This window comes from Schistocerca serialis, chromosome 6, assembly GCF_023864345.2.
Source record: "Schistocerca serialis cubense isolate TAMUIC-IGC-003099 chromosome 6, iqSchSeri2.2, whole genome shotgun sequence".
Taxonomy (NCBI): Eukaryota; Metazoa; Arthropoda; class Insecta; order Orthoptera; family Acrididae; genus Schistocerca; species Schistocerca serialis.
The window spans coordinates 532,176,880-532,194,876 of record NC_064643.1 but is presented as its reverse complement, the minus strand read 5'-3'; the positions used below and the strand labels follow the sequence as shown (position 1 = coordinate 532,194,876).

Sequence of the window (17,997 nt, the reverse complement as noted above, 5' to 3'; positions counted from 1 at the left end):
TGGACAATGCACAGCCTAAGTTTTTCTGGGCCCACCCCATTCCAATTGCATTAAAGAGACAAAATAGCCAGTGAACTGAAAGAATTGCAAGATACTGGTGTAATTGCTCCTACTCAAGCTAGTCAGTGGCCAAGTCCTCTTGTTTTGTTGCGTAAGCCTTCTGGTTGCATCCGCATTTGTGTTGACTTCTAAGTCTACATTCAAACCATAGACAGTAGTTGACACTTATCCGTTACCTCGCCCTGATGAACTCATGGACAGGCTTGGTGCTGGACATTGCTATTCTAAGATAGATTTGTGTGATACCTACTTGCAAATACCATTGGATGAAGAATCACAGAAAGTGTTCGTTGTAAATACACATTTAGGCCTGTTCAAGTATTTGCATTTGCCCTTTGGCAGTGCTTCCACACCCACCATTTTTCAACATTACTTGGAACAGCTGACTGCAATAGTGCCATTTTGTTCAAATTACCTTGATGATATTATCATCTCAGGTCAAACACCAGAGGAACACATCAACTTGCATACTCTTTTTTGAGTGTTGTCAGAAGCAAGACTCACGTGTTGTCTTGAAAAGTGTGAATTTTTCGAGTTGAACTACAGTAATTAGGTCATTTCATAAACAGTCAGGGTATGCTTCCCCTCCAATATCATTTGCTAGCAATCCATGACCTGCCTGTTCCTCGCAATGTGTCTGAACTGCAGTCAGTACTAGCCAAGATGACATCCTAAATTTGGTTCATACCGCTCAAATCATGGCTCCATTGCTCGCTTGCATCACAAAAATTTACCTTTTGTATGGACTAAAGACTGTCAAGACGCATTTCAGAAACTCAAAAATGCGTTTCTTAGGTGTTTAGTGCATTTTGACCCTACCAAGCCGGTAGTTTTGCAAGTCAATGCTTCTTCCTAGAGAATTGGCGCTGTGCTTTCACACAAAATTGGTGCACAAGACAAACCTATTGCTTTTGCCTCAAAGTTGTTAACTCATACTCAGTGCAATTATCCTCAAATTGAAAAAGAAGCTCTTGCTATTGTATATGGAGTGGCAAAATTCCATCACTATTCGTATAGTCGCAAGTTCTATTTAGTGACAGATCATAAGCCTTTGCAATCCTTGTTTCATCTGTCAAAGCCGGTTCCTACTCACTCTGCTAAAAAATTGCAATGACAGACTTCACTGCTTTCAGAGTATCTGTATGAAATTTTGTACAGACGTATGTCAAAGCATGGCAATGCAGATGCCCTGTCTCACCTTCCGAGTGGCCCAGACTCTAATTTTGATGAATCTGCCGCATCTTGTTGCCAAAAGGATACACAGGACTCTGAGTTGCTGGTATTATTTCTCTTGCACTACAGAAAAATTGCACAGCCCATGGAAGCAGACCCAGACCTCAAGATTTTGTTGCATTACATTCGTACATCTTGGCCTCGTTCATTGAACAGTATCCAGAAATCAGCTGTGAGCCAATACTTTGTTCGTTGGCATAACCTTTCTGTACAACAAGGTGTGATTCTAGTTCAAAATGACAGTGGACAATTGCGTGTGCTTATTCCAAAAGTATTGCAAAAGGATGTGTTGCAATTGCTCCACCAAGTACATTGATGATATGTTCACACTAAACAGTTAGCGTGACGGCACTGTACTTGGTAGGGCATGGACACCCACATTGAACAGATGACATCACAGTGTCGTGCACCTGCAAAAAAACCAATTCGCTCCACCACAAACATTCTCAACTTGGCCTAAGACTCAATGCACCATGGCAGCAAGTGCACATAGAGTTTGCAGGGCCATTCTGGAACACTCGTTGCCTTATAGTGGTAGACTCTTTTAGCAAGTTTCCATTTGCAATGCCTATGAACTCAAGTGTTGTCCTCCATATTTTACATAGAAGGTTTGCCAGAAGTACTTGTGTCAGACAATGGACACAGTTCACTTCATGTGATTTTGACCAATTTTGTGAACTAAATGGCATTCATCATCTAACAAGTGCTCTGTTTCACCCGCGGTCCATCGGAGAAGCAGAATACTTTGTACGCACTTTTAAGCAACAGATGGCCAAGCTTTGCACCACCCACACAAGGGAAGAGGTGCTGCAACCCTTTCTTGCCTCCTATCGCTTCCACCCATGAGGTAGATTATCACCGGTGGAACTTCTGCATGGCCACGGCCATTGGATGCTGTTACACTTGCTACATCCTTCACAGCATCTGGCACCACCAGTGGTCTACAAGTATTGCTTTGTGCTGCATGAGCTCATTCTTTTCAGGGTTTATGGCAACTGTGGGTGCTGGGAAAGAGGCATGATCCAGGAATGCATTGGTTCTTTTATGTATTTGACTGTAGGTCCCGATGATTTTACAGCGCCGCCACCATAACCAAATTTGCGCATGTCATTTGCCCAGTGATTCTTCTGCTTTTCTTCCCCCAGATTCATGGCTTCATGGGGCCACAAAGCCTTCGCAGCTGCCCACTGGTGCCACCACGGCACCCCAGGAGGAGCAGATGGATGCCGCATCCTCAGCTCCGCCATCCGAACTTGCCAACCCAATGGACCTGGACCCACCACTGCTGTTGCTGTCACTTTCATCATCATCATCCCAGGACATGCCTTCAGGCCTGAACATTTGCTCTGGAAGCAGTTTTCCAGAGGATGTTTCTGTTGCCTCACAAGCCAGTAAGCCAAATGATGGGATATGGTTCCTGGCTCATCTCTATGTCCAGCACCCTGCCTTCCTCCCTGTTGTTGTTTGCACCCTCACTATGCGACAACAGTGCAGCATTCTAGGGGGGAGGAATGTGCAGGCATAAGCTGTCACCAGCACACCAGTTGGCAAAGAGGTTGCAAGATAACAGGTGCTGAATAATGTCCGGCTATCAGGAGAGAGGCCAAAGACAGCCTTGCAAGCAATGCGTCACCAATGCCCTCTCGACCGCAAGCATTTAGATTACTGTCACGGACCAGAGGGACCAGCCAGTTGCAGAGTCACAGTCTTTAGCTTAGAGTTAATCAGTACATAGTGACCAGAGTAGTGTACATAGCAGGACTTGTACTTCACCAGCAGTGAGGCTAATGTGGACTATCACAGGAGAGCTTGTACCTCAACACTTGGACTAGCTTAAAGATAAGTAGCTTTCTGTTCTGGTTAATAAAGAACACTGTTAATACATGTGTGCAGTTGTGTTGTAGAAAGAGGATACAGGCAACCAAACAATATCCTCTCCCTGCTTCCCATGGTGCAAGATTCTACAGTGGCAACCATGACACAATTGTCCATTGATGACTTCTCTAATCAGCGACCATGTAATTTGTGTTGAATAACAGTGACATCATTTTTAAATGGTAATATGATGCCTGAAATAAAGGCAGAGTACAGTAATAATTGGAGTGTCACTGACAATCTATTTGCTGAATCACAACATCAGTCATTGAAATATGAACCAGCTGTAGAGTGGTGAATGTATACAGCGTAAATAATGACTTTAAAAAAAGTAGCAGCAATAAGAATGGCAAGATGTGAGACAACTGTAACTTATCTTCTTGTTGCAACTGTTAAGAGTTATGAAGAAGCTTATCGCTTAATGGGCATACAGTTGAATTGATGATTTGTAATAAGACTGCAACTCATGTTGTTCTTGTAATTGTCAAAACAGCAAAGAAAACTTAGCATATCAGGTGCTGTAATTTATGTACAAAATTATTTAATATCTTAAAGACGTGCATTGCTCAGTTAGGAAGGGGGATATATTTAGAACTAGGGAGACTGTCAGTAACACTGCTGCCTTTTCTGTGATAACTTTCAATACAGTTACAATAAATACTTATTTATTCCAATGTGCTCATGCAAATGTGTTTTTTGCTGATGAGGAATTAATGGGGATCATGTCAACGTAGCATCATGTTTTTCACTTTATGCAGGTCTTTGCAGTACCAGTCACCACAATGAGATGATAAATAAAATTATTTTTGCAATCAAGACTAGCGTTTTAACATTTAGTGGAAATATAGTCATCGATCTCCTTAGAGGTTTTTCGCCAAAGGCAATGACCCCTAATACAACAGTGAAACTGAAGGAGATCCCTTGCTGAAATGATTCCGTTCAGTGGTACAAAAAAGGAACACAGCAGGTTAAGGAGAACCAGAGAGCTGCAGAAAAGAATGTGGCTGAGCTTTGAGAATTAGATAAAAATACAGAGACGTGACACTAAAGCTAAGAGAGGTATTAATTCTGAAAAAAATAATAATACTGGACAAAATTTTGTGAGAAACTGGAAGGAGACTGTAGAAACAACAATAAACTGCTGAACCATCATATTGAGGTATGAGGGTATATGAAAATGGATGGAGCAATATTTTTTATGTTGGAATGGATCTAACAGAGAAAGAACCAGGAAAATCTGAAACTCAGGGAGGTGACATGCCACTGACCTGGTCTGAAGTTGAAAATACCCTGAAGAGCATGAAGAAAGGCAAATCATCCGACATATATGAAGTGAGTACAGACGTGATCAAAGCTGCTGGAATTCATGAGCTCCACTGGCTGTACAAAGTTATAAATACTGTTTGGAAAAAAGGAAAAATACCAGTAAACTGCACAAAAGACGTCTATCACTCATCTTCAAGAAAGGAAGCAGGCAGAAAAGGGGCAACAATAGAGGAACCACACTCCTGTCTTGTGGACTTAGTTGAAAGAGAAAATTACTGAATGCTATATAAGAACAGCTGTTGAACCATAGCTTGAGGGAGAGCAGTATGGTTTTAGAGGTAAAAAAACAAAAAAATTATTTTTGCTGTTATAATAATAATTGAAATATACTGAGAGAAAGGACGATATACCATCTTTATCTTCCTAGTGTTAAGAAAGATGTCTATGATAGTTTGCAAAGAAACAAATTACAGGAATGTCTGGCAAGGAGGAATGTACCAGACTCTTATCAACAAATGAGTAATGTTGTACAACCACTGCTAGAGCTACATTCAGATGATTTATCATAAACAAAGGAGTGCAACAGGGAGTTTGTTGTAACTTTTCATCACTGTCACTGATGAAAAATAATGAAGAGTGAAACAAAAAGCTGTTAAGGAATTCAACACATTGCCTTTGCAGATGATGTGGTGATATGAGAAGCACAGAAGAAACTAATTATGTGGAATCACCAGCTGAAGCAGTTTGGTCTTAATAATCAGGCACACAAAAATAATTCTGATGACAGCCAACAGACAAAGATTACATGTGACCATCAATCTGGATGGAAATAAGTTAGAAAATATTAATCTCTTCCAGTGCCTTGGTAGTATTGTAGCGAAAGAAGGAAAATCTTCTGCAGAAATCATGAATAGAATTCAAAAAGCAGCTACTTTTACCACCAAGTTAAGTCCCTCCTTTGGGTTAACCTACTCCCTGTAAGACCAAAAAAAAGTCAGTATCAGACATATTGTTTAACACTATCTATGAATGGTCTTGGCAGCCAGAGACTGTGGTCACATGTGTTACAGTTGCATTTGTGTGTGTGTGTTTTTTGTTTAATTCTGATGAAGGCCTTTTCAGTCGAAAGCTTACGTGTTTGACAGTCTTTTTGTCGTGCCTACCTGTGGCTCAACATCTCCACTATATATTGTGAGTAGTAATCTGTCCCTTTCATAATATTATTGTTATGTCCTTGAAGTGAGTAACATCAACAGTAGAGAAAATGGTAGTTCCTGGCTATAGAAATGAAATTCCTAAGATCAGTGCTCCAAAAAACGAGAAAAGCCAAGGGACAAAATGAATAGATTTGTCAAGAAACAAACAAGGCAACCATTATGTAAAAACATAAGACAATCAAGGTTGAAATTGTTTGTATGTGTAGAGACAATGGATCAAACAATTATAGTGAGAAAAATAACTCAAAAATAAACTTGGAGGCAAGAGACCTAAAGGTGGCCCAGAAAATGTTGGATCACTCAAATGAACCACAGATTTTGAAGGATAAGGAGTGGAATGGTACCAGGTTGAGACAGAAGTATACATGGACAGACAAAGATGGAAAATGATCTTATACCTTACCCATACAACTGGAGATGGTTAATGGATGATGGTGGTGGTGGTGGTGGTGATGACTTAATATACACATATTTAATGTGATCATAGATAAAGTTTGGAACTTTCATTTCTACTCAGATTCCACACTGATATATTGTGCAATGTAATGATGTAATCTAACTGTCAATGTGTTTTTTATTTATAACTGACACAAAAATGGTATCTTATTTCTTGTGACTTACCATTACTTTTGTTATATACCCATCAAAATAAGGCAAAAGAAATAAACATTACTATAATTCAAGTCATTGTTTGCTCAACTGCAGGAGAAGGGACAATTGTTCTTGAGAGACTGATTACACATTGGATATTTTCAGTTCACATTTCCAAAAGTTCTTTTCAGTGGGATCATTGGAGATGTTAATAATAATAATAATAATAATAATAATAATCACAAGTCTTTCAATTGGTGCCACATTGGTGACTTGAATATCATTAAAACCGACAGCACCCATTTTTTTCCAGGCAGTCACCCATCCAAGTATTGGCTATGCACAATGTTGCTTAGCTTTGGTGATCTGGTGGGAACCAGTGACACCAATGTGGCACAGCTATTGGGTTCGTAAATGTTGAATGAATGAATGAACATATGGGTAATGAGCAAAGTATGAATTCCCTCTGAATGCTGAGAGTGATTTTTCCTGATTCATCCAACCACCCAACATTTAAAGTTGAAGCAAAATCTGTTTTTGAGATAAATTACTTTTAATTTGTGACATAATACTGTACTTCAATATTTTTTAATAAATTGTAGCCTAATCTACAAGTACTTCCCATTCTACTCACATAAGTTTAATACTTACAGGAGCAGGACAAGAAAACGCACTTCTCTCATACAGCCATTTCTCATGCAACTGGTGAAGTTTCTCTAAATACTCCAATGAAATGTTGGCCTCTTCTTTACGACCTCTAGATACAATTCTTTTATGAACAACCTTTGGATCTGTTCTGAGATAAACTGCAATGATACACAACAAGAAATAAATTTTAAATAAATTAATACTTTCTGTAAATGCATGGTACATTTCCCAAACATGTTACAAACCAATCAGGTCACAGCGCAGATCTACTCTGGACATAAGCCACTTGAACCACTCATCCAGCACAGCATACTCAGCATCAGCCAGATTCCCATTATTTTTTAAATTCTCAACAAAGCAATATCTGTTAAATGAATAAATAACACTGTTCATTCACTGTAAACATTGATAAAACTTCTAAGTACCCCTAAATTTGAATACTGCACTCATTAAAAAGCTGTTGTTAAAGTTACAGTTGATTAAAAGTTTAATTTCAGTGCATCTGCAGCTGAAAAAGTGTTAGCATAAATATATTTACAGTAACTAAGTGTGAAATAGTGATAGTAGTCAGAGTTTTCAGGACAATGACGCTAACGGCTACTTACTATAGTATTGTTACAAACAATAGTCAATATTTTCTAACACATTATTTATAAATAAAGCATTTGCACTCTTTTTATTAATTAAGAGGATAAAATAACAAACTGTGTTACTACATTTTAGTGAAAAGTTGTTTCACATTATATCTGTGCAATAAATTCAACTTAACCTGATCTCAGTCTCCGGAATAGCCACAATTAAATCAAGTACAGGAAACATCTTTTATGAAAATATTTAATAATACATGGTGTCCCACTCAAACCTCCCTGATTTCAAGGTCTCAGGAGAGAAAAACCACAGTAGATATGACAATGAGAAATCACAACATTGTAGAGCATATCAAAGAATTTATATTCCCACATAAGAAGTGCAAAGTATCGTCGGCAGAGTGCAGCAGGGTAGCATGAAGTAAAAATGGTAACTCCATAGCAGTGCGCGCAAGCAGTAATGTGGTTTGCAGAAACAAAATCGCCAATTACTGTGCAAAGAAATTATCGTCGTGTATGTGAATATGATCCACCTGATGTGAAAACAATTAAGGAATGGTATAGGAAGTTTCTGGTGACAGGAAGTGTTCTGAAACATTCTGGCAGTGCACATTACGGAGTTTCAGAAGCGAAAGTGGAGGACATCAGACAAACGTTTCTCAGAAGCCCACATAAGTCAATTTGTCAAGCATCTAGGCAACTTGATGTACCTCGATCAACATTGCATCATGTAATTCACCAGCATCTTCATATGTGTGCTTACAAAGTGCTGATGCTGAACAACAAACCACACTGACAACAATTTTCTGCAGATATGCTGCAGCATATTGATATGGATGCCAGCTTCCTGGAAAGATGTTTATTCTTAGGTGAGGCAACTTTTCATCTATCATTAAGAGTTAATAGGCATAATGTTTGGATTTGGGGTTTGCTTAATCTGCACGTTGTCATTGAACATGTTTGTGATAGCCGTAAACTAAATGTCTGGTGCAGGCTAATGCACGACACGTTCTTCTTTGTGGAACAAACAGTGAATGGGACAGTGTATCTGGAAATGTTGGAGCAGTTTGTGTACCCTCAGATATGAGACTTGCCACCCAACATCAGTTTTCAACAAGACAGAGCTCTGCTGCATTGGCCAATGGCTGTTCCTAAGTTCCTGGATAGAAAATTTCCCAATCGTTGGATCGGATGCGGAGGACCTGGCCACCAAATTCACCCGACATTATGCTGCTTGATTTCTTCATGTGGGGATTTGTGAAGGACCACGTATATGTAACCAAAGTAGACGAAATACCTATGTTGCGACATCAATATCACTAATGCGATTGCAACAATAACAGAGGAAATGTTACTAAGAAATTGGCAAGAAATTGAATATAGACTCGATATTCATCGTACTACAAATGGTTTACATATAGAGGTGTATTGATGATAAATAAATAAATTATTTGAGATGCTCTACAATGTGGTGCATTTTTCATTGTCATATCTACTGTGATGTTTGTTTCCTGGGTCTTTGAAAACAGGGAAGTTTGAGTGGGACACCCTGTATAATATTTATCTAGCTCAATGATGTGTGTATATCATATACACAAGCTTCTTGCATAAGTGACATTTCATTATCATGTCAGTCATTCTTTAGTAAATAAAATTACAAGAAGTCATGTAATAAAATTTTTCATTGAACTGTTACCACACAGCAATCTTCCTAGATAAAAAACTACTTTCATAATGGACAAGTTTGGAAACTGCTGCAGAGTAGTGAGAAGTGGTCAGCTGTGGAGGTGTGAAGTATGTGAGTTTACAGGCCTAGCTGGCTCCTGGCTTGGCCTGGGAGGCTAATGCTTTGGCAGGGTAGATTTTAATAAGCTTGATCACAGCAGGGTGTTGAGTACAAAGGTGGTCTAGCATAGGTAACAGCCGAAAATATGTGAAAGGATACCGATACTCGAGCCAGCTATGAACACATGCTCAACTGCCAGTGTCACTTTCCAGCTTTGAAATATTTCTCACCAAAATTCCATACGAAAATACAGAATTGAATCCAATGGACCTATGTAATAAATGAGGATACTAAAGTGTGTATCATGAGTTTAGTGTAGCATAGCATGATGCTGCAAAAACTCTCATGTTTAATTAACTTCAAGTTTTATAAGCAATGGTAGCAAAAACACTTTAATTTACACTACTGGTAAATCAAAATCGTCACAAAGTAATGACAGCAAAAACACTTAAAATTACACAACTAGTGAATCAAAACTGCCACAGTCATAAACATTATATCAAACAGAAGATGAACTGTACAGTGAATACATACTGACATGGTTTGTTTGGCACTTAACTGGATCCAGAATATCAATGATTTGATTAAAATAAACTAATTAAATTGAACAGAATGAAACATACTCAACAGTCACACATTTACTGATGTCAGCATGTGTTACCCTATACCTTTACCACTTTCCTAAACGAATTTGTGTTTAGATATGTAAGATATTTCTGTGCCAAATTAAGTATTTTGCAATTAGATTGTGCCTCCAGTTAAGTCGGCTGTGATTAAAATTTAGTGTGTGCAGCATAAAAACCAATAGCAACACATAAACAAGCAGGGAATTGTGCTCTGTTTTAAGATGCCACAATTGTAAGTATAGAAATAGTTACTTGTATTTGCTTATTTTAAAAGTTGTGCATATGGCACCATATAATGTTTTCATCAATAGTTAGTGTAATAAGTATGTTGGTTTTGTAAGATCAGCAAGTGACCCCCGTGAGCAGGTCGCCATTTCAATAAGTTTTAAGAGAAATTACATACTTTCAGTTATTAACATTTTGACATAATTTTGTAAGAAGTTGTAAAGATGATTAGACTATATTATGCTCCTGCCTAATGTCAAGCAGATAGTTACCAAGAGAACAATCACCTGCCAAATGGTGATAGTGATATAAGCAGATGCACCACTTCATTTAGTCACTTAGTATCAACAATACCACAAGGCTGCATCAGGACAATGTGTACAGTTGCCACCCCAAAGAGCCCAAGTGGACATTATGGAGCCAATGTTCACAGATAGCTCAGTGCATGTGAACTTTCAAAAACATTGCCACAGATCATCTTCACACTCAACATACTTAATCAGGGTGTATACGCGGACAAGGAAAAAAAATTCTCAGGTTTCCCCTGGATTTCCCAGTTAAAAACACACTTTCTCCTGGGTGAAAACATACTTTTTCCCTGTTAACTGACAGGATATTTTCTCTCGGAACTGTATAACTTATCAGTCCTTTGAATGATTATGGTTTTATACACAGGCGTAGAATTTCCTGGCGCTTTAGAAAACTAAACACAGGGGAAACAAATGAGTTTTGGAAAGATCTTTGATGTGCAGCAACATGTACGCTGCATATTTTCGTATTACGAAAGTATAAATTCGAATTCCACCAAACACCGCATTGAAATTGAGATGGCAATGCACTTCTGTAAGCCAGTCATAGCTCATGTCATGTGATCTCGCCAGCCGATGACAGCGGGTATTCAGAGCATAGGACATTAGCCAATAGCAACATCACTGTTAAGTAGCGCGAGCACACAAATAGAAAAAGTTAATGGTTTAAATTAATATACATAGTGTTGCTACATGAAACGCAAAGCTTTCACATATAATATTGGTATATAAGATTAATATGCTGCAAGAAAAGGTAAGCTTTCACATATAAAGTTCGTCTTTTATGCACGTATTACACTTTAAGGTATATCACACAAATGTGCCAGTAAAATTTTTAATAACGGCATAAATGTCTGATCTTCTGGGCTCGAAATTCATCTAAATGGCTCATCATCAAAGAGTCAATTTTTAAATGAGAGTCAAACGCTCTGTGATTTAAGAAATTCATCGTACATTCTCGCACAGGATACAGTAATATCCTTTGTTGGAGTATCGGTTCTTACCAGTCACAATTACAAAAATTTAACTGATAACAAAAACAATGAAAGATCCCCGGAATTCTAAAAAATTCCCAGGTTTTTCCAGTTTTCTCCCGGATGAAAAAATTCCCGGGTTTTTCCCAGATCTCTCGGCTGTCCCAGGTCATATACACCCTGTTAATGTATATTTTCTCTAAATGAATTACTGCAAATTGTTGCTAATCTGCGTTTCCATAATTCTGCCGTAGTTTGTACAAACCTACTAGGCCCTTTGAGGAGGCAGTATAGCTGCTGCATGCAAGAAAGCTGCTTCAGAATGGCAACCACATTTCTTGGTAAGGGGTTCTCTTCCTGCCACCTATTTATAATGGACACAACGTATATTTGGTGAATACAATACTATGGTTTCCAATGGTTTAAATAGGTGGGGCTGCTGTACCTCATGGTCTTTTGCACTTAATCACTATCACTTGATTGTGTCTGATGGACAGTCGGTTGTGAGTCTGGGTAGCTTTTGGCATGATTTTGAACCTGGTCTCTCAGAGAAATCCAGCATCACCATTTCGGCACTTGAAAATTTTATAGGTGGTAGAATTTTTGAGCAGTGCATGGGGACTTAGGCATTTTCTAGCTGCTTTTGAATGTTGTATGTTGTTGCAACTGGAAGAGTTTAGCTTTGCACAATTGATAGTTCTGTTTTGTACTGAAGTTTAGTGCACTGTGAAGCAGCATCACTGATAACTTTAATATTGACTTGTAGTCAGGTACAGGATTTTGGTTCAGCTTTTGTGATAGGTGATCAAACTGGGGAATCTGCCAAATCTTTTTCACTATTCACGCAATCTTAACTGCATTTAGCCATCATCTTAATTCTTTAACCTTGTTGCAGAAGCCTATACATATTTGAGTAAAATTTGATATAAAATGAGAGTCTGGAGAGCACTCCTACATTTTACATAATATTTTATTTAACAGTCTCGATCGCAAAGCTTAGAACAAGATTACTGGTTTCAGCTATGCAGTAGCCATCTTCAGAATCTACAATAAAACTAGAAGGAGAAAACATTACTCTCTGCTACATTAAAACATTACAAAAAAAACAGAAATTATAATAAAAACATGATATATCTCTCATTCTGCTGCACTGCAACATGTCATAAACACGTAAAAATAACATGAAAGCGCTGGCATGTCTATCGACGTGCCAGCGCTTTCGTTTGGTAAGTCACATCATCTTTGTTTTTAGATATATTTTTCCCACGTGGAATGTTTCCCTCTATTATAAAAATAACATGAGTTTAAGTTGCCATGCATGCTTCAAGTGTATATATACTGTAGGATGCAAATGCTGTTCTGGATGTCACTGATGCACGTAGATAATTGTACAATGTAATTAAAAGAAGGTCCATTTAGAGATACATTTCTTAAAAATATTCTCAGGTGTATATAAGTGAGTAAAAGAACTTTTATATTTCATTACATATAGCTGCCGTTGCAGTTTGTCGGTTGACGGACAGTGCTACGGTTGTCGGTTCACACATACAAATGTCCCTCACCCCATTACTCCCCCAACATGATATGTTGTCCAGATCATCCGGCAACAGGGCAATCCCACAGCCAATCGGAGCACATGGCGCCAAGTTTCTGTGGTTCAAAAATTGTGCGTTGTCGACCTACACAACATTAGTAATTCTTGTTCCTACTGGTATCAGCTATCCAGGGTTAATATATTGACACACAATTTTTCTCCACCCTGTATATACTGGTTGAAGTATGCATGGTAACTTTCACTCATGTTTATTTTTACATGTTTATGATTTGTCGTAGTGTAGCAGCATGAGAGGTAGATTGTGTTTATATTATGATTTCTGTTTTGATTTGTAACCTTTCAATGTAATAGACAGTAATGTTTTCTTCTTTTATATCTGTTGTAGATTTTGAAGACAGCTATTACATAGCTGCAACCCATTATCTTGTTCAGAAAACTTTGCAATCATGACAATTAAATAACAAAGTATCTATACACATTTGATAATTTTATGTCTGTTTATCATATTTATTCTTGTAGTTTTAGTGAACAGTCTTCACTAAATTATTTATTATTTTGTTTCTACAATATTTTCATTCATTTATTTAAATTATTTCTTTGTTCATTAATTGCTACAGTATGTGCTAAACTTCATACATGTAAACCATGTGTGTGGAACAAATCTATTGTAGATTGCTGGTGCTGTTATTAGAGCATATACACGATGGCGGATGACCCACTCTTATGACTGTAGCACCATACTTTGTTGTCAGGGTCATTCACTAGCCCACACCTCAATAAATCCTAGCACCAATTCAAGAACATTGACACAACATGAATTGCACAATTTTCCTAACTAGGTGGTTCAGCTTGCATGCAACCAGCTGACATAGAGACATGGCTTTTGACACTGTAGTAGTTGCGACTGTCACACCATGATTATGGAGAAAGAGCAGCTGATCTTGAAACTCAAATCTGAACTGGATGTAGCACATTTGGAATTAAAAGAGTTGATAACTGTAGTTGGTAGCCATAAAGTTACATTAGGGGGGATGGCTGGACTCTGGCCAAACCTGCCAGAGCAGGGAAGGGATTCAACAGATGCTGCAAGTCTCCCTGTTTGAGTCTAGATCTCTTCAACAACTTAACTGTTTTGGATACTGAAGACACAAGTGTGCATATAACCCATGGAGTCAGGAACACTGCGACACAACAGGGAACAAAGTGTGAGCTAAGGTTAGTAATAGTCAGAGGAGCTCCTGCTAACGAGTATACATATCTTAACTAATACAGAACTTGTTAGGTAGTGATTATTGGATGACTAGCATTTCTAAACTGAGTTCTAGGCTCAGTGATATCACCTGTCATTTAGGCTCTCTGTGGGAAGATCATATACTGAACAATTGGAAGTCCAGGTAGGAATATCAACAATATTACAAAAAGGATAGATGTTGTAGGGAGGCACAATGTAAAGACTGATACACATTTTGGCCAGAGCCTTCTCCAGAAAGGACACACACACACACACACACACACACACACACACACACACACACACACACACACAAAAAATCATGTATTAGACTTTTGGGGTGCCAGGAACAGTTTGGAACATACCCTCAACTACACTATGGGGCATGACATCCCCAGGCACATCACTGGAAACGCTGCTCACACGAATGTGAAGATTGTGTCACTCTTTGAGCAATGTGACAAGCCTTGGATGAAGTGTTCTGTTTAACAAGTAAATGCAGAACTGATGCATCACAATTCACACACTCATACCACACACCGCCTGGTCTATGTCTGAATGCTTTCCAGCAAGAGTTTACTTGGATGACTAGTTTCTAGAAGCATTCAATGTAACCAGAACACTCTCTGTCCAATCCTGTGATCTCCAATGTTTGCACTAGGACATTTTTAGGGTAAACATTTCCAAAAGGCAGAGCTGCTCAATGACTGGACTTACCTACAATAATAAATGGACAAACAAAAAATGATAGCTTGGACAGGGCAAAAGTTAACAATCATAACACACTTGGACTTTCGCACTGAAATATAGCAAGCTAGTTCAATAAGAAAAATGAGCTTCTTAGTCAATAAAAAACATTTAAAAATATTAAGGCGTTTCTACTGATGTGCTAGGTCTAATAGAACATCATACAAAAGTTAAGAAATTAAACAGATCTACCTAGAAGGATACAAGTTGGTATCACATTAATTTCAATATAACTTGAGTTTAGGGGGAAGAGGGTGAGTATTTACACAAAAAAGGGAATAAAGTTCTAGACAACAGACTTTACTGAATACTGCATTGAACATCTTTCTAAGTGCTGTACTTCAGAAATAGACTTGTAGGAGGAGGAGGAGATTAGTGTTTAACGTCTCGTCAACAATGAGACCATTGGAGATGGATCACAGGCTCGGATTAGTGAAGGATGGAGAAGGAAATCGACCATTCTCTTTTGAAGGGACCATCCCAACATTTGCCTTGAGTGATTGAGGGAAATTATGAAAAATCTAAATCAGAACCGTCAGACACGAGTTTGAACTGTAGTCCTGAATAACAGACTCAGAAACATATAAGACAGCAGTTCTAATAGTCTGACTTAAAAGAAATAACTGGGAAGTTACTGTGTGTGGAGCTTTCAATGAAGATTTCATCTTATTTAGTTATGATTGAGGGTACATGGAGTTACTGATGTCCAACTTTGGCTTGACTCACACAGTAACACTCCAATCAAGAATAGGACAGAGTGCAACAGCTATTGATTTATATATAAATTCATCTGTCTTTAACAAAATAGATGTGAGCACCATAATAAATGGTTCATCTGACTATGATGATTAAATGATAGTAATAAAGAACACTGGTCAATCATGTTTAACCAAGAAAGGAAAAGGAAAATTTCACAGACTGTAAATAATGACTCAGTAACACTATTCAGAGACTATTTACAGGAAGAAAAATAGAAAGAAGTTTTCCTAGAATCCACAGCAGATGAGAAATTTAACTCTTTCCCAAAAATATTCTCACATTATATTTTCTTTCACAGTGGGTCAGGGATATTTACAATAGAAGCTGAGGAATAAGGTTGCCAATATCTGGGATCAAAATATCTACACTGGTGTCCAAACTTAGAGCAACAAACAGAAATTTTACAAGGTTACATTTATTTTGCCACAAAATGGTATAAGCAGGTAACAGTAAAGTAGAAACAATGGAAAAAACACAGAAAATAAACAACTGCAACATGTGTAACAGCAGACAAAAATGTTCTTAATTTTTTTCCAACTTAACGGATTTGCACATGTTCCGACAACAGGTTAATGTGCTCAGTATGGAGCGCGACCACCTCTGGCACCAATACAGGCCTGACAACAATGGGGCATGCTGTGAATGATGCCATCCATTTCTTGCTGGAGCAATAACGCCCATTCTTTCTGCAGAACTGCTCACAGGTCTTGGAGAGTGGTTGGTGGATGCTGACATGATGCAACTCATCTCCCTAATGCATCCCAGACATGCTCTGTGGGATTCATATCGAGAGAATGAGCAGACTACACCATGTAGGCAGTATCTTCTCTGTTTCCAGGGAAATATCAACCACCTGTGCTTTATGAGTTCGAGCATTATCACCCTTCAATACAAAGTCTGAGAGCACAGCACCATACAACAACCACACATGAGGTCCCAAGATCTCATCACGATACCTGACAGCAGTTAAAACTTGCCAATTCACCTTTACAAATTCATGAAGAAGTGTCTGAGTGGTCAATATAATCCCTGCCCACATCATAAGGGATTCTTCACAATATTGGTTTCTTTCCACAATGTTTGGATCCCGAAATTGTGTTCCACATTCCCTCCAGAAGTGATCCATCGAGAATAACTCTCCAGACCAAATTGGGACTCATCTGTGAAAAGAACATTGGCCCACTGTTCGACTGTCCAGGTGGCATGTTGGCGACTCCACTTTTGATGTTCCCTTTTGTGGAGATGTGTCAGAGGTACACAGACAGTAGCTCTCCAGCAATAAAGGCCACTCTACCAAAGCCTTCTGTATACCATTTGCCTTGATGCAACATGTCCAGTAGATGCTGTGAAGTCAGATACCAGTTGCCGTACAGTACTAGGTGGTACTCTTGTGCTCTTACTGCCAAATAATGGTCCTCTCTTTCTGATGTCACATGTGGTTGGCCTTGGAATGGTCTTTGGGGTACAGTTTCGGTCTCTATAAACTGTTGAGAAACAACAGAGCAATTCATATTAAGCCATTGGGTCACATCAGTTTGTGAGCATCCAGCTTCCAGTCTTCCCATGGCCCTCCACTGCTGACAGTTGGGTAGGGATTTTCTCTGTGCCATACTGCACCACATGTGACTGTGTACCCAATGACTGTGGATGTGGGACTACATGGCAAACGCTATGCCGTTCGATAGGTTCCCAGACGTCATCATTGGCATGGTTGTCCATTACCTGGGATACCATTTTCTGTGCAGAACGCGATTGTATAGACATCTGTTGACAGTTTGTATTATTATATCATGAATTATGCACAGAATGGGAAAATAGCAGTTTGTTGCTTTAATTTTGGACACCAGCGTAGTATTAGTAAGAGAGAGCTGTTTTTCCTGCAAAGGACTAGCTCTATTCAAGACAAAAATGCACTACAAGTAGTAATGCAAAATTCTTCAGTCTTTCATGAAAAAGGCAAAACCTATGTACTATAAAAAAAATTCAAAATTTCAAGAACAAGGCATGAACAGTTTGGGGCATTATTAGGCCTGAAGCAAATACATTTGAAATTGGTAACAAAAATGTTATTGAGCTCTCAGATGACAGTACCAATGAGATAGAGGAATGAAATTCAACACTTTGGATACTAAATTCAATTTATTCTTTCTAACAGTAACTGAATAATGGATAAAGAACTGGAGAAGAAAGAATCTGATGGAGAGCTGCATCCGATAGAATAATTAAAGTTGAGATAATGATGAAAGGAAATATCCTTGATGCAAAACAGGTTTAGACTCCAGAAATAAGATGCACGACAGAGGAAAAGG

At 38.5% G+C, this 17,997-nt stretch overlaps 1 protein-coding gene across 1 annotated transcript in view; it reads right to left on the bottom strand.

Annotated features, from left to right (window-relative positions):
- Positions 1–17,997, bottom strand: part of LOC126484561 (deoxynucleoside kinase-like) — an 84,385-nt gene that overhangs the window by 39,217 nt on the left and 27,171 nt on the right. Inside the window, exons 3-4 of the mRNA XM_050108123.1 lie at positions 7,136–7,254; positions 6,894–7,048 (exon numbers count right to left, since the gene is read on the bottom strand). Of these exons, the coding sequence (XP_049964080.1) occupies positions 6,894–7,048; positions 7,136–7,254 (274 nt within the window). The remainder of the gene's footprint in view (positions 1–6,893; positions 7,049–7,135; positions 7,255–17,997) is intronic.